This window comes from Plasmodium gonderi (assembly GCF_002157705.1).
Source record: "Plasmodium gonderi DNA, contig: Chr14, whole genome shotgun sequence".
Taxonomy (NCBI): domain Eukaryota; phylum Apicomplexa; class Aconoidasida; order Haemosporida; family Plasmodiidae; genus Plasmodium; species Plasmodium gonderi.
Window position 1 is genome coordinate 640,358 of NW_021628939.1, and position 19,864 is coordinate 660,221.

General features: G+C 29.0%; 3 protein-coding genes across 3 annotated transcripts; 2 read left to right on the forward strand and 1 right to left on the reverse strand.

Moving 5' to 3' along the window:
- Nucleotides 1-245: 245 nt before the first annotated feature.
- Nucleotides 246-3,991, forward strand: PGO_141300 (eukaryotic translation initiation factor 4 gamma; the record flags this gene model as incomplete). Its single annotated transcript, XM_028690124.1, has 3 exons — nt 246-305; nt 439-500; nt 727-3,991. 3 exons carry the CDS (start codon nt 246-248, stop codon nt 3,989-3,991), a joined length of 3,387 nt encoding a protein of 1,128 aa, XP_028545925.1.
- Nucleotides 3,992-6,180: 2,189 nt separating this feature from the next.
- On the reverse strand, nt 6,181-6,737 carry PGO_141310 (ubiquitin domain containing protein; the record flags this gene model as incomplete). The annotated part of the gene is made up of 2 exons (XM_028690125.1): nt 6,181-6,278; nt 6,599-6,737. 2 exons carry the CDS (start codon nt 6,735-6,737, stop codon nt 6,181-6,183), a joined length of 237 nt encoding a protein of 78 aa, XP_028545926.1.
- Nucleotides 6,738-10,578: 3,841 nt separating this feature from the next.
- PGO_141320 (hypothetical protein, conserved) lies at nt 10,579-18,903 on the forward strand (the record flags this gene model as incomplete). Its single annotated transcript, XM_028690126.1, has 1 exon — nt 10,579-18,903. One exon carries the CDS (start codon nt 10,579-10,581, stop codon nt 18,901-18,903), a length of 8,325 nt encoding a protein of 2,774 aa, XP_028545927.1.
- Between the last annotated feature and the right edge of the window lie 961 nt (nt 18,904-19,864).

A 19,864-nucleotide genomic window follows, 5' to 3' on the forward strand; every position in this document is an offset into this window, starting at 1 on the left:
TTTTGGCACGGGGACTTTACTTTCGTAGGAAATTTATGAATTGCATAAAACACTGCATTATACATGTATACGTACGCACAAATAATATAAACACGTATAGCAGGACTTGAACTTGTACATATATATATGAAAGCAAAAATTCGAAAAAATACCGAAATACACATCATACATATAAGTGTTCTTTTTTTTCCTATTATTTGCAAAAATCATTCATTAAAGTGAAATACCAAAAAAAAAAAAAAAAAATGAGTTGCATGGATATGAAACAGGAAAATGTCCAAAACAATGAAAAAAATATGAATGAAGTAGGATAAATAGAACATAAATACATATATATTCATTTTTACATATATTAAAGTTATGTCGTGTGTATATTTACACGTGCACATGAACACATTTTTTTCCATTATACAAATGCACATATTTTCCCACTTCCAGGCCCAAATCAATACAACTACAGACGGAAATAAAAAAAAGGGAGACGACGAAAACATGAACAGGTAGAAAAAAAAACGACAGAAACTTATGTGCAACTAATGTTTGTATATATGTGAAAAATGCGACGTTGAAATGTATGAAGCTGTGGTAGTATTTTATTTTATATTACACATATTGTAATTGTATATGAATGAATACATCACAGATCAGAATTACATTTCTTTTGAATAAATAGAAAACAAGCGCATCCATACCATCGCTTCCGTTACCGTACACTCGCCATTTCAGGTTTAACAAGAATTCCCGAAAAAATAACGCTTCTGGATCATACAACCAACAAGGTTCAATTAATCACAGTTCGAACAATAACCCTGAAGACATGGACAACGAGTGGAATAATTTGAGAAGCGGTTCTAGTCACACCTTTAGAAATGCAAATAAATCTATGGAAAATAACAGTTTTTCTTCAATGAATAAAAAGAATCATGTGATGGATCAAGGAAATTGGAGATCTAAAAAAGAAGTGAATGGAGCAAATTATAGAAATAACAATTTTAATAAAAATGAAATGAATTCTAACATGAACAGCTCAGACAATTTAAAGTTTGAATTTGTCAGGAATTTTAAGAACAGTAATAATAGAAATGTAAGTACGAACAACTCTGTTATGAAAAACATAAACGCTGGAACGAGTGCTAAAGGAGTAAATAAACTTTTTAACAATAATAATAGCAATACAAATAATAATATGGTTAGTGGCGCAATCCCAGCGAATGGTATGAATAATGAAAACTCAGATAACTACACAAATAGAGAATCCGTGTCCAGCAATCAAAACAAAACGATAAATTCAAATCAAGATAATTTTACGAATTTAGGAGGAAATTTTAATAACAATTTTAGCAGTATGAATAACAAAGATTTTTACAAAAATACAAATAAAAATAATAAATTTAACAAATCTAACATACAAAATAATGACAGTACAAATAACTTCAACAATAGCTTAGATGGAAAGAAAAATATGAACTACAAGAACCAATATAGTTCGAATTTTAAGAATGATGGAAATGTAAACAACTTGCCATATAGAAATATCAACATGGATGAAGGTAATAAAAATTACCCAAATGATTTTAATCAGAACATGAATAACAATTATACGCAAACCAAATTTACTACACTTATAGAAAATGATGCAGAGGGTAAAAATATCAATATTTCTTCAGGGTATAACAATGCATCTAGTAATTTAAATAATTCATCTTTTTACAAACAGAAGTATGACAATAATGGTACCATGAACAGCTTGGACCAAGGGAAAAATGAATTTCTTCCATTTGGAATTAAGGGAACGAACAGCAAGTACTATGGAACTCTGGACAGTGGCAAGAACATCCATTGTGATGATAGCAGCATGGATGGGTTCTACAATCAGAATACCAACCTTACGAATTACAGCAATCAAAACAAAAAAGGTAATATGTACAGTAACGAAAATGTTAGCAGGAGTAATGTAGATTTTTCATATAATTCAAACGTTGGTAACATTGGCCACATGGAAGGGGGATACCCAGAGGGAAACAACCCTTCCATTGTTAACCAAGGGAACAGGGACGTAACTCAGAATTTTTACATCAACTCATCAAGGAATGATAATTCAAATAACATGGGTATTGGTAGTGTGGGCTATATGAACAATATGACATCAAATGATAACGCTAATTTTACCAAAAGGGAATGTGTAAATGTAGATAACCATTTTGCACTTCGAATGCAAAACCAAGCCAATTGTAATTTTGAAAATTCAGGTAATGGAAACACAAATGGAAATTTTAATGCACAACCCATTTTTATGAATAAACCAATAACAAACACATTCAATAGCGCAAACAATATGAAGTCAGATATTAACAGCAACACCAATTTTATAGATAATAATTCGAACAGTACCAATTTTATTCCAGGAGCAGGAAGTAGCACCAATAATGTTAATATGAACAATGTAGATAATCGAAATAACAATGATGAAGAGGAGGATAATGATGATTGGGGAGAATTAGGTGAAGACAAATACATAGACATTAACTCAATTATAAAAAAGAAAAATGTCATTCTAAATCAGTTAGCTGATTTAAATGAATCTTCTAAAAAGGGAAATGATAACAAGAATAAGAAAAAAGCAAAGTCGAAGAAAGAGGAGGACAAACTATTTTTAATAGGAGCCGATGGGACGAGTACATCCATGGGTGATAAGAAAAAAAATAAAAAAAATAAAAATAAAAATTCAAAGAGCAATAATAATAAGGAGAACGAGAAGAGTGACAAAACAATTGGTACCAAATCACTAAACAGTGAAATAAGTCCCAAGGAAGCAAATAGCAGTAATAACAATGCGTCAAATAAGAAAAAGGGAAAGAATAAGAAGGGAAACATTGGTAGCGAAACAGAAATAAAAATGAATGAAGGAAGTATAACATATGAGGGAACAAACGAAAAGGATAATAACACTATTTCAAAAAAAGAAGAAAGAAATGAACATGAGGAAAGCTATGCCCAGAATGAACTGAACCATGAAAATTGTGAAAAAAAAGAAGTCACGGAAAAACCAGCGAAGGCTTTGTACGTATTTAAAAGAAAGGAAAATATGTCTCCTCATGAATATATGGAAAGACAAATTAAAAGTTTACTGAACAAATTAACCGTAGAAAATTTCCCAATTATAACAGAAAAAATGTGCCAAATAATGGACTCACGTACAAGTATTGATGAAATTCAGACAGTTGTAAATGAAGTTATTAATAAAGCTGTTTTGGAACATGACTGGTCAGAGATGTATGCTGATGTTTGTCAAGCCTTGAAATGGAGATCCCCAAATTTTGAAATGAAAAAAAAATCCTCCTTTGAAATTGCTCTTTTAAAAAAAATTCAAGAAGAATATGAAAATTTACCGAGTACGTTCGAATCAACTATGAAAGAAAAATTAAAAAATGATGAAAATGAAGAAGAGCTAAGTTTTGTTGAGCAAAAACAAAAAAAAAGGTTATTTGGAATTGTAAAATTGATAGGAGAATTATTTCAGCGTCAAATCGTATCTATATCTATTGTGATAAGCATAGCACATGATTTATTAATTGCATATGATGAACCGAAAGAATATTGTATTGAGGCTTTTCTTCAACTAATTTATTCCACTGGATTTTTCATTGATAAAATGGAAAAATATAAAAATATATTAGACACATGGTTTGGTAGATTAAAAGAATTACAAAGAAAAAAAATGTATTCAAAAAGAATAAAATTTGTAATTCAGGATGTATTTGATTTAAGGTTGTCTGAATGGAGAAAGAAAACTCATAAAGACACAGCCAAAGGATTGAATGAATTGAGATCCCAATTAGAAACAGAAGAAATGATGGGTGGCTCAATTCACCTTGCACAGTTAGGAAATATAGTCATAGTTGGAGAAAGGCATAACATTAGGAATAATGAATCCTACTCGAAGTATATGCAAGAGCAGGAGAGACTCAGCAAGGCAAATCAAAAGAAGTAAAATTCTTCTGGTTGTATTAAGAAGGTGTAATATGTTGTAGTACTATGACCACAATTTTAATGTTTTGTATAGGCAGCAGTTTTGATATACCATAGATGCAAAGAAAAAAAAACAATAAAAAAAAAAAAAATGAACAAATAAACAAAAAATGGACATAAAAAAAATAATAATAATAAATAAAATAAATAAAAAATGAACAGATAAAAAAAAAAAATAATAATAATAAATAAATAAAATAAAATAAACAAAAAAAACAAACAAAAAATAACTCTCCCAATAGATAAAATAACTTGCAATAGCGCTTGTTCTCGAAGGTCCCTATTTTCCTCAACTCCCATGATCAATCGTTCAAAAGGAAGCGATGAAAACTTCTATTAAACTGCAGATTTGTTTCGAAAAAAGAGTTGGCTCATACTTCACTGATTGCATTTCAGAAAGGTAAAAAGAGAAGTCGACAGGTGATCAGTAAGTTGGTAAAAATAATTTTAAAATACAAAGGGAGAAAGTAGCATATAACAAGGGCATCAATAGCGAAGAATACATATATATACAGAAAAGGGAAGAAGATAACAAATTAAATTATTTATTTTTCTCACGCATACGCACACAATATTTCGTGAACACTGCATGACAAAAGTGGCCCTCCACCGTTATTTCATTTGAACAGTTTTCGTATCCCTCTGCAAGTGAGGTATATCATGTATATATATATATATATGTACGTCCATCTCGTCACACATATATACATATACAACCATCTGTTTGTTCTAGTGATAATGATGCGTGCAACACACTCTGCAGATGTATTATGCATGTGACATCTGGGCATTTAACGAAAACACAAATAAAAATAAAAAGCGCCATGCCATGATGCAGAAATGCAGTATTGCACGAAACTGCTTTATGTGTATATACAAATGTGTACGTATATATACATATGTGTGCATATTCACAAAATGTGCATTTTAACATGATGCTTCTTATCTCCATATATTTTTATGCTTTTGTATGCCAAATATATATATATGCACAGTTGTGATGGACGATATACATTTTTGTATGTGGGAAAAGTGTAAATTCCCTCAATATACACAACACATGAGCTTACACGTTCATGTATAAAGTTGTTCATCATTTTTTTCGCATAACACGATGAAAAAAATGGAAGTAAAAAAAAAAAAAACAGAAAAAAAAAAAAAAAAGAAATATTTTCAAGGTTATATACTAACATACACAAATACATCGTTGCATCACGGTGTCACAGTAGTTTAATAGTGTATAAACCTTGTTTCTTTTTATAACACACATTTACAAAAGAGAAAATTTTTGTAGTACATAAAATTTTTGTTTTTTAAAATTTAAAAATGTGTATATATATAGATGCACATGTATGTATATATATATATATTTTTATGTAATTTCCATACCCTTCATTCATAACCTTTATTATTTTTCCTTTTTTTCATATATGTATAGATTTCGAATACTCCCCACAAATGTATGGAGTTCTACTTTTATTGTAACCATTAAAATTGTATTTAAAAAATATGAATAGGTGAAAATAATTAAGTATACACAGTATAGGTATACCCACGAACCTCTTCATATGTTATATACGTTACGTACAGAGACAGAAATATACCCTTTGGAGGGTTGCTCGAACAAAGCCTTTGTTTATTGTATATCATTTTTGGTGAAAGAGAACATATCATATTAATGAACTCATGAAGAAGTGAGTTAAATGCTATGCAACATTTTTAGTTCATAGCATTTTTATACCCATGAACATGAAAAAAAAAAAAAAAATGTTAAATTGAGGATTAACAAATATCAATGCCTATTTTGCTAAAGTGTACGTTCATCAATAAGTATCACGTTTAGAATGTAAAAGGGATATTACCAGACATTGTAAGTTCATGGAGAAGAGGGGGGATATAATTCTTCTAAATTACGAAATTATGAATTTGCAAATTTACGAATATATGTATAAATATTGTTTATATGTTAAAACAAAATTTGTACTTTGTTCAAATGATTACCCGTTTTGTAAAACGAAAAAAAAAAAAAAAAATGATGTGTAAGAAATAATGTGCATGTTCAGTGAAATTGCATAACCCTGGATGGGATAAATAAGTAAAAATATGTTTGCAAATGTTGAGAAAGCATATTATTGTTAAAATTTGTTCCTGTCAATAGTGTCCTCCTCTCAGTTGTAAAATCATGTGAATGGTTGAACCAGGTACAACTCTGTAGTCGCTTAGTTTCATGTCGTCGTGCATTTGTTTTCCTTTAAAAAAAAAAAAAAATTACAAATATAAAATTACAAAATTGAGTTTACAAGTTGGAAATGGTGAAAGGGAATGTGCGAACTGAAAAGTACACACTAAATATTTCTAACTTTAATAGATAATGCAAAGTACGTTAAGAAAATTATATGGAACAAGTTCAAGCAATTATGGCACTGGAGTGGGGGAAGAATGTAATTTCAAATATAGTGCCCATATGATTAACACAAAAACGAAGACGAAATAAGAATAGGATAAAATAAATAAAGCAAAATAAAACAAAATAAAACAAAATGGCCATAAATTTAGAAAACAGGCAAACCTGAGTATATGAGCCTTATCTGTTTTGCGTCTATTCCTTCTTTTTCTTCAATAGCCATCTTTATTTGATATACAGAACTGGATGGTTCAAAATTAAATGATTGTCTTTTCCCGGTTAGCGTTTTTACTAATATTTGCATCTTTTTTTTTTTTTTTTTTTTTTATTTATTTATTTATTTCTATATGTACTCCTAATAGTTTGAATGTTTTACATTTCACACCACTTTTCTTCTTATGCCTGAGGTTCGTCAAGTATATATCACTTTACTGTAATGTTTTGTATTTTCTTTAGGGGACCGAGCAGCACAAGTTCAAGCTATGGTATCTTAATGGCATTATGATTTGTATTTTGTTTTTTTGTATTTATTTTAGCTCATTTCTTGCTTTATTTATTCATTTGTGTATGTATTTTACTTTGCTTTGTTTTACTTTATTTTTTGTTTTAAATTATATAATTTAATGTTTTTTATTGTAAAACTGTCGTATGTGTATGGGCATGCCTAAGCGACTCTTTTTTAATTTTTTTTTTTTTTTTTTTTTTTTTTTGTTACTGGAACTTTCTACATACTTCATTAAAAAAAAAAAGAAGAATATTACATTGTTTTTTATTTAAGATTATGAGGAGTTTTTATTTTTATTTTATGCGCAGCTAATCCGTATTCTTACATGAAAGGAAATATAATACATGGTAATTTTAATTGATGCCTTTTATATTTTCTGCACTTTCCACAATTAGTTAGCCCTAAATAAGTGGTCTCGAATGGTTTTCCTCTTCTTTTTTTTTTTTTTTTTGTAATTCATTTCATATGCTAATCGTCTTTAGGTTATTACCGAAAAGGTGTGTTATTAATGATACCTGGGAGGAGAAACAATTCAACATTTTTTGAAAAATGAAAATAGGAAAAGAGAATTTCCAGCAAATTGTTAAGATACTTTTTATAGTAACACAATTTGCCGCACGTACATTTGCACACCGAATTACATAAAGAGAGTATTTACATTTCAGTGGGAAATTTGTAGGAAAAAATATATCTCATAATATAGAGGCCTTTACGACGCCAAATGAGGTAAAGGGAAGGACAATTTTTTTTTTTTTTTTTTTATTTCATACGCACATATGCTATTCCACAAGCTACTCCACACATGCTTATGTGCATTATCACATGTGAACGTTCTTAATTGTTGTATATTTATTGGAACACATTTATGTGTATATGTTCTTATGTACAAAATGTTGAAACGCTTAAATCCTACGACTCTCTTTTCCCCGCTCTCTTCAAAAATTAGGGAAATATGAAATGGTCATTATATGCCATTCCAACTCATCTATATATATCTTGGATATAAAACTAATTGAAGTGAAATTTTCCTGGCATTCTTCAAAAAGTAGATAAAGTTACCATAGTAACAGTAATTTTTCGTATAGACCCAAATGTTAAGAATCGTAAAACATTTTTGCATTTGTTTTAAAAAAAATTTATATATGTGTATGTCCATGTGGACACACATTTATGTGAACATATAAATGATTACGTTCCAGATACAATTTATGGAAAAAAAACATAATTTTTTTTTTTTTTTGAACAAATGACCCCCATTTTATTTCATTTTTGAGATACCTCACTTTGGTCCTGTGCATATGTGAGCATATTGTAAAGATTATTCATATGACAGTTGTGGAATTGTGTAACTTAGTTGTAATTCTAGATTCACGGGTTTACATGAACATTTTTTTTTTCTTTTTAATAAGTTCATAGAATAATGAAAAACATGCTTCTGTAGTTCCCTCATTTATTCCTTATAATATTTGCAAAAAAAAAAAGAGGGGATAAAAAAGAAACATAATAAATGAAAAAGGAACAAATGATATGGAAAATAAGACGAAAAACTAAGAAACCTCATTTATGCAAACCAACCGAACGGAACGTGTTCTTCATTTAAATAACCTCCATACTCTATTATTCATACGTAGTTTAAAAGCTATAAATAAAATGAACTTACCCGAGTGGCAAACATTTATTTACGATGATTAAAAAAGGTATAAATGTTAATTTTGCACACCTGCAAATCTTTACACAAATGCGTAGAACCAATTCGAGGATTAATAGAATGGAATAGAATTTAGATCATTTTATGTTGCACAATTTTTTAAGCACAAAAAAAAAAAAAAAAAAAAAATACAAAGTATAAATGATTATGTTACTTAAAAATTGATTATTAAACAAATACATATAAAATAATTTCTAACCCCTGGGGGTATACGCACACATTTCCATCGTACAAGGTAATTTCTACGTCGTGGATTTACACATTCTTGTAAAGGAAAAATAAAATTAAAATAAAAACTATTTAGAATTAATGCACACATATATTTATGTAAAAATATGCTTACATCATAAGCACGTGTATTATTATTTGTATATAATGTAGAATTATTTTAAAAAATTTTCATTTGCTCATAAAGTATTTAAAAAATGCAGAGGGCAGAAGTTGGTAAAAAGGAAATAACTTCTTCCTGCATTCATTTTCTGCCGAAGTGCTTTTTTTTCCTTCAAATGTAGAATTTTTTTTTTTTATTTCTTCCTTCCTTCTATTCCCCATTATCAATCATTTCTGAACGCTTTGGCTTTTGTCTTCAAAAGTTTCCCTCCTTGCACTCTTAATTTACCAAATCCACAGGACGCGTACATATTAGCAATACAACTATTGTCGAGAACGTATTTTTCTGGAGTGGCAATTTTGGCACTTCCAAAAAAAGAAAAAGAAATTGTATATAAAGCAGAGTTATGAGAAGCAAAGTCATGAAAAGTAAAATGATGAGAAGTAAAGTGACGAGAAGCAAAATTATGAGAAGAAAAATGGTGATGAGCAAAGTGATAGAAAAGAAAGGCACCGCGAAGAAAAATTCTAAAAAGCAGAATGTCGTAAAAAAGAAAGCGTCATAAAGCAAAGTGCCAAAAAGCAAAAATATATAAAAAAAAAAAAAGAAACATTTATTTCTTTATTTGAATATTCTTTGGAGGATCATGTAAAACTGGTGGAAGAACACAAACCTTGTTCAAGTTGAGTTTTTCCAAAATTATTTAAAAAAAAAATAAAAAGGTTTATTTTAAAATACAAATTCTACAATTTTTATTTTTTTTTTCCATGTATTCATAGTGACAATTTGTAAATGCAACCATGCTTACATCTACATTTGTTAATTTAAGAGCACGCTCAGTAACTCTGGAAATTCACCACAAGAATTATTCTGTTAAAGAGGGTTCCAAGATTTTGACTATGTTACATGATACAGAATTTTATAACATTTTTTCATATATCTTTTCTTTCTTATTTTTTTTTTCTTTTTTTTCTTTCTCTTCAAAAATTTGAGTTCCAAAATAAAACATTTTTAATAATAAAACTTGCATGACTATCTCTTACGCTGGGTATATTTCATGTATAGTATAAAAATAAAACAACAAAAAAAAAAAAAGCATTTAAAATTAAATTTATGAAAATCCAATAATAAATAAGTTGACAATATATGAATGCATGATACTTTAAACACATAAAAGCATTACATAATTTATGTGATATATCCCAATTCAGATTAGCCGATTTACTTATGTGTTCAGCATTTTTCACTGCTTCTATTTTGTGCTTTAAAAAAAAAAAAAAATACAAACCCTAAGAAGGCATATTATTGTAACACACAAAAGGGTGCACACATCCCACTCTGCATATATATATGTGCATGCTATGTTAGAGGACATATTGTTACATACATTATATGACGTTCTTTGCATCCTAATGCATCCCATGAAAAAATCACAATATGTGGTTTCTCATAGGAAAAACATATGATTCTCATGAAATAGTTTATATATCTAGTGTGGATTAGAAGAAAATATTACTCTTAAAGGACACACACGCAAAAAAAAAAAAAAAAAAAAGGCACATATTTATATTTGCTCAAGTTTCTTCTGAATCAATCCAATCATGGAGGAAGATAAATATGAAACACCATTAGAAGTTAATTGTATAGGAATTGAGGAACCTCCAAAAAGAAAAATAACCAGTAGACGTAAAAAAGTAAGACTACTGAATAAAACAAAATCAAATGAGAAACGCAAAAAACCATCTAAAAATTTTAAGAACCTTAAAACGTTTAGAAATTTTAAGCCTTTCAAACATTTTAAGAGTTTGAGAAATATTAAAAATTCCAAAAATAAAAAAAAGAGGGAAAAGGAAAAAGTAAAAAAGAGACAAAAAAAGAAGTTCAAGAAAAATACTCTCAATGAGCGCTTACCCATCGAGCAGGAAAATTCGACGGAACTTCTGAATAAAGACATGTGTAGGGAAACTGAATGCAAGGACAATGAAGTTTTATGTAACCAGAAGAAAATATCCCCCCATTTTAAGAATGAACAAAGGAACATCAGTCCTCCTATTATCTGCAAAATGAGATGGCGAAAAAAGAGTAGCAATACTGGACATACTGCCTTAACACACAATAAAATTCTTTCTAATCATTCTGATGAACAAAATGGACCAAGTATAAATACTTCAAATGAAATTATAAAGAGTGTCTACAAGGAACAACTCCTTTCGACCCACATAGATTTAATTGTTGGAAATACAACATCTTTGAAAGATCAGGAAAGGCGTGTTGTCCCGTATGCTCTTCTCGATAAAAATTCCACTAAGCAAGTGTTTCAAGAAGTAGTAACAGGTTGTGGTAAGTCCATAAATCATGGGGAAGAAAAAGGATGTAGAGGAATTAACAGGACTGTTTTAGAACATCGAATGGATGAAGATACTGAAAAAGTCTTACTGAACCAAAATGAAGACAATGAATTAATGAATAATGGTAAACGTCTGGGAGAAAAGCTCACAAATGAGGAGCACACAAATCCGGAGTACACAAATTGGGAGTGCACAAATGCTCTAGGTTCGATGAATGAGAATGAGATGTCACGAATTCAATTCAAGGATCTAATAATATCAATGAAAAATGATACAAATAGTATAAGTCTTGTAATGGAAAAATTGAGCGAAGAAAAGCTACTGTATTTTTCCCTACCATTTAGCGAAAATTACGACATTGTAAAGTACTTCAGTTTGTTATCAGTAGAAAAAATAAGTAAAATAATAAAATTATTACATGTAGATAATTATAAAAATTTTATTTTTTTGTTTAACCAAAAGAAAATCACAGATGTAGTGAATTATGTGTCTGTTAATACATCTATTAGTATACTCTTAAATTTATCTCATAACAAATTAGTATATATATTGAATCATATAGAAGAAAAAGTGCTTATAAATTTGATAAATGGAATACCTTTGTGTAAATTTTACCACATTGCTGAATGTTTGCCAATTCCCAAAATAAGTCTCCTATCAGATCATATTACATATGATAAATTATATATACTTCATAATTCCATGCCACCAAAAAGATTATATGAACTGACGAACAATTTACCTATGCACATTATTAATAAGTTGATAAATGAATTACCTTTATACAAATCTATAAGGATTTTAAAAATTTTGTCACCTTCAAAAATTGGATGTGCGATTAACACATGTGAACTTACCCCCCATTTTGCTTCAGAAATATGTAGATCATTTAATGCACAGGAAATTATCGAAATTATAAATTATTCAAATATGGAAAATTCAGTAATGTTATTAAGTAAGTGCAATTTAATCAAAATTATTCTCTACATAAATTACATATCAGTAGAAGAATTTAAATATATTGTTCCAAAATTGCCCATCCAATTCCTCACACAAATTGTCAATGACATATCTTTGAAATTGCTCATAGAGCTTTTTATGTCTCTTCCAAAGGAGAAGATCATTCCTTGTTTGTTCGCTATAACTCCAAAAAAGTTAAATTTTATTGTACGGGTCATACCCACACAAAGAATAATAATAGACATTATACTAAGACAAGCGAGGGATGCTGAACAGGGGTTTCACGCCACCACTACCATGACTACCACTACCACTGCTACTTCCACGGCTAGCAATAATAGACACATCGATCATGTAGAAAAACAAAGGAAACTGATTAATTTGCTAGATGAATACAATTTACTCCTCATCCTTAACCATTTGAATGATGACGATTATGGAGCATTCTGCAATTTACTGTGCATTGACAAGGCAGAAAATATTATAAACTCCTTTTGTGTCGATTACAAAAGCGCTGCAATGGTAATCCTGTTTTTACCCATTAGCAAAATGATCGAGATTCTACAAAGGACAAATGGTGAACGAAGAGATGAAATTATGAAGCATCTTCCAAACTTTGTTAACCATATTCTTTTACCACGACCATGTGATAATAAACGAATGAGCACAATAGAACAAATGTTTATTATTTGCAAATTGCTAAGACTGAATAAAATTTTTAGTAACAATAAAAAAATTCAATCTTTAAAAAAAAAAAATAATAAAACAAAATATTATTACACTATAAAGAAAAAAAACAATGATATTATACATAGTATTAATATAAAAAATTATTGGAAATTTTTAAACACAATTTCTTGCTCCAAAATTCTGGAAATGAATCGTGTTGTCGATAGCATCATATGTAGAGATTCTTATGATGAATCTGAAATTATGGATTGTGTTTTGTTTTTCTTTAGTATCTATCGACAAAATAAAACTACGAAATGGAAAAATGGAAAAAAAAAAAAAGAAAGAAAAAACATACAAAAGACAAGTAACATCAATTTGCAAAAACAAAAGTCATTTCTTCATCAAAAATTCTATAATAACACCAAAGTGTATGACAATGATATGGGCATAAAAAAAGAACATTTAAAATTATACGAGGAAAAATTAAATATGAATAGCTCCTTAGATAGAACCAAAATAAAAAGAATTATAAGTCACACAGATGAAAGAAATAAAAGCTGTATGAAGGTTGAGTTAGGAAAATATAATCCTATCATCAACAGGAGCGTTAGATGTCCCTTCTACACATTTTTAATACATTTTATTTGTTTTATAAAAATGCATATCGAACAGCATATTCTTCTGAATTGGAAAAATTCACAATATAAAGGAGAAGAAGAGAAAGACATTAGCGAATTTTTAGAAAATAATTTACTCTTAAAAAAACAACAAGTACTGAAAAATACATCCTATTACAATAATACACAAATCAATAATAACTATAATGTGATTGAAAAATCAAGTTGCATACAAGCCCATTTATTAAACCACATATGTGTAAACAGTAAATTAATTTTTAAAATTGTTAGAAAAATTATGAAAAATGTCTTCTACTCTGTTAAGAAAATAAATCAAATGAAAAATTCTGCCCTTATCATTAAACAAATTTCTATGTTTAATATCATCCATGCTGATATAATTCAATATAAAAATCAAACATCAAAGGAGGACCTGAAAAGTCTGAATGAACAGAACTATTCCACGGGTAATAAAATGAATGATCAAATTAGCCAAAATGAAAGTGAAATCACCGTTGCAGTTAAAAGTAGCACTAGTTGTGTCTCACGGTGTAACAACTTTTTGAATGAAAATTGCCCTTATACAAATGCCAATTTTGGAGCAATGGATGAAAAAAACAGCAAAAATGGGATAATCTCAGAAAATGGAACTAAAGAAGAAAAAGCAATTCAAGATAGTGAAGAGACAAATGAGACTAACTACAAAAGTGGACAGTTGCAGATGCCGTTACATTTGACGTTACAAAATGATAAAGCAGAATATGCATTTAACAAAGGAAAAACACCTTTGAGTGTGTTAGGAAATGAATTACTGGAACATAAGGAGGAAGAAGATATTTTTCCCTACTTAGGTAAGTCTGTCACAAATTCAATTCGTAAAAATGGCCCTATTTTCATAGCGAACAAAAAAAAGATATGGAAATATGACCCTCTTATTAATGGTGACGGTTCAGGGTTCAGGGATTGTAACTCTGGAGAAATCCATATTGAGAAAATAAAAACAGAGCAATGTAATAAGATTAACAAAAAAATTAAAAAAAATTATTTTAAAAAATTAAAGAATATTCAAAAACTACCCAGTTTTAAAAGATTTACACAAAGATATAAATGTATCAATAATAGACCAAATAATAATGCACCTCCAAATAGAAGTTTAAATTGTTCTATTGACAGTAGTCAAAACATTGGACAAAGTGGAAATATTACTCCTAACGTAGACAATAATGAAGAATCCATTTATTCTACTAGAAATAATCAAACAGAAATAATATCATCCGATGTTTCCACGAAAAGGAAGAAAAACAAAGTGTCCCTTTTAAAATTCATATTATCTTTTAACGATTCTACTTCACAAGACTATGATAATAACATTACATTAATTATAAGTTTTTTTTTTTTGAAAAAAAAATTTTTTTTTAGCAAATATAGAAACAGAATTGTAGGAACTTCTCTAAATATACATATAAACAACAAGGAATGTAAAAAAGTATTGAATTTTAGTGCACCCCTTAGCGACACTCTATGTTACATCAATTCGAATATTATGTCTTTACAACATGAAGACACCGAATCTATTAAAAATTTGTATTCCCTAGCATCTAGCAAGTGGACTTCGGGACGTTATAATTCACGTGATATAACTTCATACAATGGTGCACAATCATATTTATCGAATGACGAAGAAAAGCGGAAAGATAGAAACCATTATGATAATAAGATTTACATACCTCAGATGATTAAACAGAATAAAAACAAATCAATTAAAAATATGTGTAATAATTTAAATTCTAGCATTATTCTGCTTTGGAAATCTACTCAATTTGGGTACATACTTTTAGATGCACACAATTCTCTTCATGTGAATATTAGAGACCCCTCTAGACAGTTCTTTCTAAATTTATTCAGACAAAATGATGACATGTCCTTAGAGGGAAAAACTTACAGAAACATAAATTCGTTTTTTTCAAAATATGAAAGGAAAAAAGTAAGCCTCAAAAAAATAAAATCAATGTTTTCAAAGATATTAGATAAGAAAAAGTCTACCGTTGTAGCGAGTACAGAGAATGATGCCAAGATAGAAAGAGGACAAGCAAGTGTGGAAGAAGAAGAAGAAGAAGAAGGGAGAGAGAAAAGTCAAGCTGTTGCCAGTTTCGAAGGTAGAACTATTTTATACCAAAATGGAAAAAATTACATGAACGAATGTGAAAATGGTGTACCTAAGGAAGTCTGCGATGCCAGGGATACCATCGTCAATGGACTAGGTTTAAAATCGGAGGAAAGTATTATGAGTGACGATAATGAAATATATTTTGGTGATGAATATTACAATTCTTGTGAGAGGGAAAATTCAATCAGGGTTAAGAATGGGGAAGAAGAACGTGGTGATAAAAATAGGGGAAAATGTAGTGACAAAAATGTGGACGCTGTGACAGAACAAATCGGGATTGGGGAAGGGGCCTTCCAAATTGGGCTCACTGATAAATGCAAAAAAAGGGTGGAATTGAGCCAATGCCATAATGTGATAAACCAAAAGATCCAAAAGAGAGATCATATGCACCATGATGAAAAGGTTAAAAAAGAGCAAAACGGAAAAAACCAGGAATATAGCATGTGCAGGAAATACGACAAAAAATACACCTCAACCAAAAAATATTCCTCAACTAAAAAATACCCCTCAACTAAAAAATACCCCTTAACCAAAAAATACTCCTCAAGTAACAAACACAGCATTGTGATCAACAAATTCAGCAACATCATTAGTGAAGCGCACAGAATCCTGTCTCGTAAGGAAAAAATTATTAACAAGAAGATATCACAAGAAATGCATATTAGCAGAACATCTCCATACCTTTTAACGGAAAGCGAAAAAGAAAAAATGAGAGAAATAAAAAATAACGAACTTAATAAAATTATGGAAGAAGAATTAAGAAAAGCAAATAAGAATTATAAACCAAGAAGTGTTTACTCACATAGAAATACCACGTATACAGATGATGAACTTAATATAATTCACTATTTAGAGGAAAAAAAAAAAAAAAAAGACAAAAAAATGATAAAATGGAAACAAGTTATTACTACTAATAAAAAAGAAAAAAATTTCTTTCCATTTTATATTAACGAAAGTAAAATATTAAAAATAAAATTATTAACACTTATTGAAAATTCATTATGCAGTTACGACATTATAATGGGTGATAAAACAATTATGAAAGTAAATGAACACATAAAAGATGAAATTGAAAAGGAACCTACATATTCTTCCCCTAAAAATAGTACTACTGGATGTCATTTCTCCCTTGAACAAATTTCTTCCAACAGTTCTCACAATTATGGGGAACAATCGATATTTCCATTTTTAAATTCAAATGATTGTCAAGAGAAGCTACATGTGAAAACGATTACTCTGAATAATAATCTAAATTTCAATCCAAATAATATATTAAGCAGCAAAGCAAATGAGGATAATGCTTATTTCTTACATAGTAATGTTTTTTGCATTAAATACCCTTGTGGAATGGTCACAGAAGGAGAACTGTATCAAACAAGTGTACAAAATGAAAATTGTAAGATAACCTCAAAAGAGATAAATGAAAAAACGATACATCAAATGAATGAGGGTCTTCAAAATAGAGCACTTTTTTCCCCCTCTGAATCCTGCAACAGCACTACTACAACCCTTTTGGCAGATCAGCGTGCACTAAATAAATCCTCATCACTATACCTAAACAACAACTTTCAGAACAAAACAAATATTATTATGAAAAAAATAAGTGGAAATACATACGAAATTTTAAATAATATTGTAATTAATGAGAAAAATAAATCAGAAAAAGGATCATCAGCGAGTGAATCAAATAAATGCTTAAAAAGTGATACACACTTAAATAAAACTTCAGCCTTTGTAAATCTGTCTTATGAAACAGATAAATCTATTCACCATTCGGTAGATGGTACCTTAGAAAGAGGAAGTGTTTCTACTACGAATGAAAGGAATGAGAAATGTGATGTTGGAAAGGAAATAATAATACCTAAAAATTTGCTTAACAAATATGGTAACAACGATCTTGACATTTATTCACATGAAGCAAGGAACGATAATTTAATGAACAAATTGGATGAAGTTAACGACAATTCTCTCTTATTGAAAAAAAATGAACAAGACGCAATTCAGGAACATATGGAGTACACGAAACAACAGAACTATTTTTCATCCACTTTAATGGGACACAACAACCAACCAGAAAATTATGCACAGATGAGTTTAAGAGAAACATGTGCACAAAGAAATGACATATGCAATAACAAAGTTGAAAGAAATAACATAGCAGAATATCAAAAAAGGAAACTAAAAGAAAAAGAAAACGAAAGTTTCTTAAATGATCTGTTAAACAGAATGAGTAAGGAGCACAACTCGCTTGACAACTATGGCGGAGAACTGAAGAAAAAAATTGGCCTTTTAAATTTGCATTGTTTGTTCGAAAATAAGTCAGAAAATTTTTACCTAATTAGTGAAGGATGTGCTAAAGCTAATAATTATGTTAATGACAATATATTTATTCACACGAAACTTTACAATGAACTTTTTCATCTAAAAAAGGATTACATGTCTACCTCAGAAAAATCCTCCAAGATTAATATATCTGTCGCTTCCAACTCTTCCAATTATCACAATACAAGTAGTTGTTATAGCGAGTCAACTGAAAATCAAAACATATGCGTGCACAAGATGAAAGAAATATTGTGCAATGAGTGTGGAAATGTTCTCAGAAAAAATCTCCTAAGCGACATGTTCTTTTTCAGAATAACAATTATTAATAAAAAATCATTTTTTTCAAAGCATGTAAAAATCAACATATATTATCAAAGTCCCTTAATTAGTGCAAACTTTACATCGAAGGATAATGTTACGTATTCTTTAGAAAAAAGTATAACAGAATATAAGTTAAAAATTGTTGCTATTAATAAAAAAAAAATGCACAAAAAGTTATCTTTATCCAAGTCAAAGTTTTTTAGAAAATGCCTCGAAATTGAATTAATTAGTAGTTTAGACAATATGGAAATTTGTGAACAGGAAGGGAAAAATGTAATGAGAAGTTGCACAAATGATACTAATGCTCATTTTTCCATTAATCAATCAAATTTGTATAAGCGCAATAGATTGGGGGACCATATCATGGCAAGAAAAAGTTTATCCTATGAACAGACGAAAAATTATTCAAAACGATTGTCAAATGTGTACCATTCCTCCAATGATGCTCCTACTACTTTGTATAATTCACGCTTTGCAATACTAAACTTTAGCATCCTTGATGACAAGAATAAGAAGTAAGAGTTTTATCTTGTTTTGTTATATTTTTATTTATTATTTTATTTTTCTTTATTTGTATTTTTTTATTTTCTTTCCCCACGCACGACTCATTCTACAAAAAGAATTTGCATAAATTGGAACTCGTTCAAAGAATTTATTTTAGTTTTTCAATTTGAGCAGCTCTACAAATACCACTCCTTGAAATTTTTCTACTTTTTTCTTTTTTTTTTTTTTATAGGAAATATGACGTTGAGAGGTTTATGGTTCCTTCCATGCTATTTTACACTAATGGTTAACGAATTTTTCTATATCGTTGAAGAATATATAAATAAGTGGGCGGACAAATAAACGTCCATTTTGCGAAAATGGGTAGAGAATATTAAGACTTACCACATTGTTTGAAATGTATTATCTCCTCACCATTTTTGTATTTTCTTTGCAATATTTCGCTAGCTGTCAACATGTGTTAATTTTCTGGTATTTTTCTCTGTTCGCCTTTCTCCATTTTTACTTATTTTATATGTTTTTTTTTTTTTTTTTTTTTTTTTTTTTTTTGGGTGGGTGGGGGGGTTTTTATTTTCCTTTTTTTTTCCTTTTTACCTTTTTTTTTTTTTGTTTTCTTTTTTTTTCTTTTTTCTTTTTTTTTTTTTTTTTCTTTTTTTTTTTTTTTTTTTTTTTTTTTATTTTTTTTATTTTTTTTATTTTTTTTATTTTTATTATTTATAATATATATATATATTTCACGTTTTCCCATTTTTTGCACACCTTTACGAAAGTTCCATTTTATTTAAAATTTAATTGTGCTTTGTTGCCTCTTATGTTATATTCTATGCTCATGGCCTAAACATTTTTTTATTTTATATGAATAGGCTTACATTTTTCCCATTCCCTTTTTTTTTGCAAACTGTCCCTTTTTTTTTTTTTAAGCCAACTTTGATACATTTATTAAATTTACTTTATTTTATTCTGTTTCAATTCATTT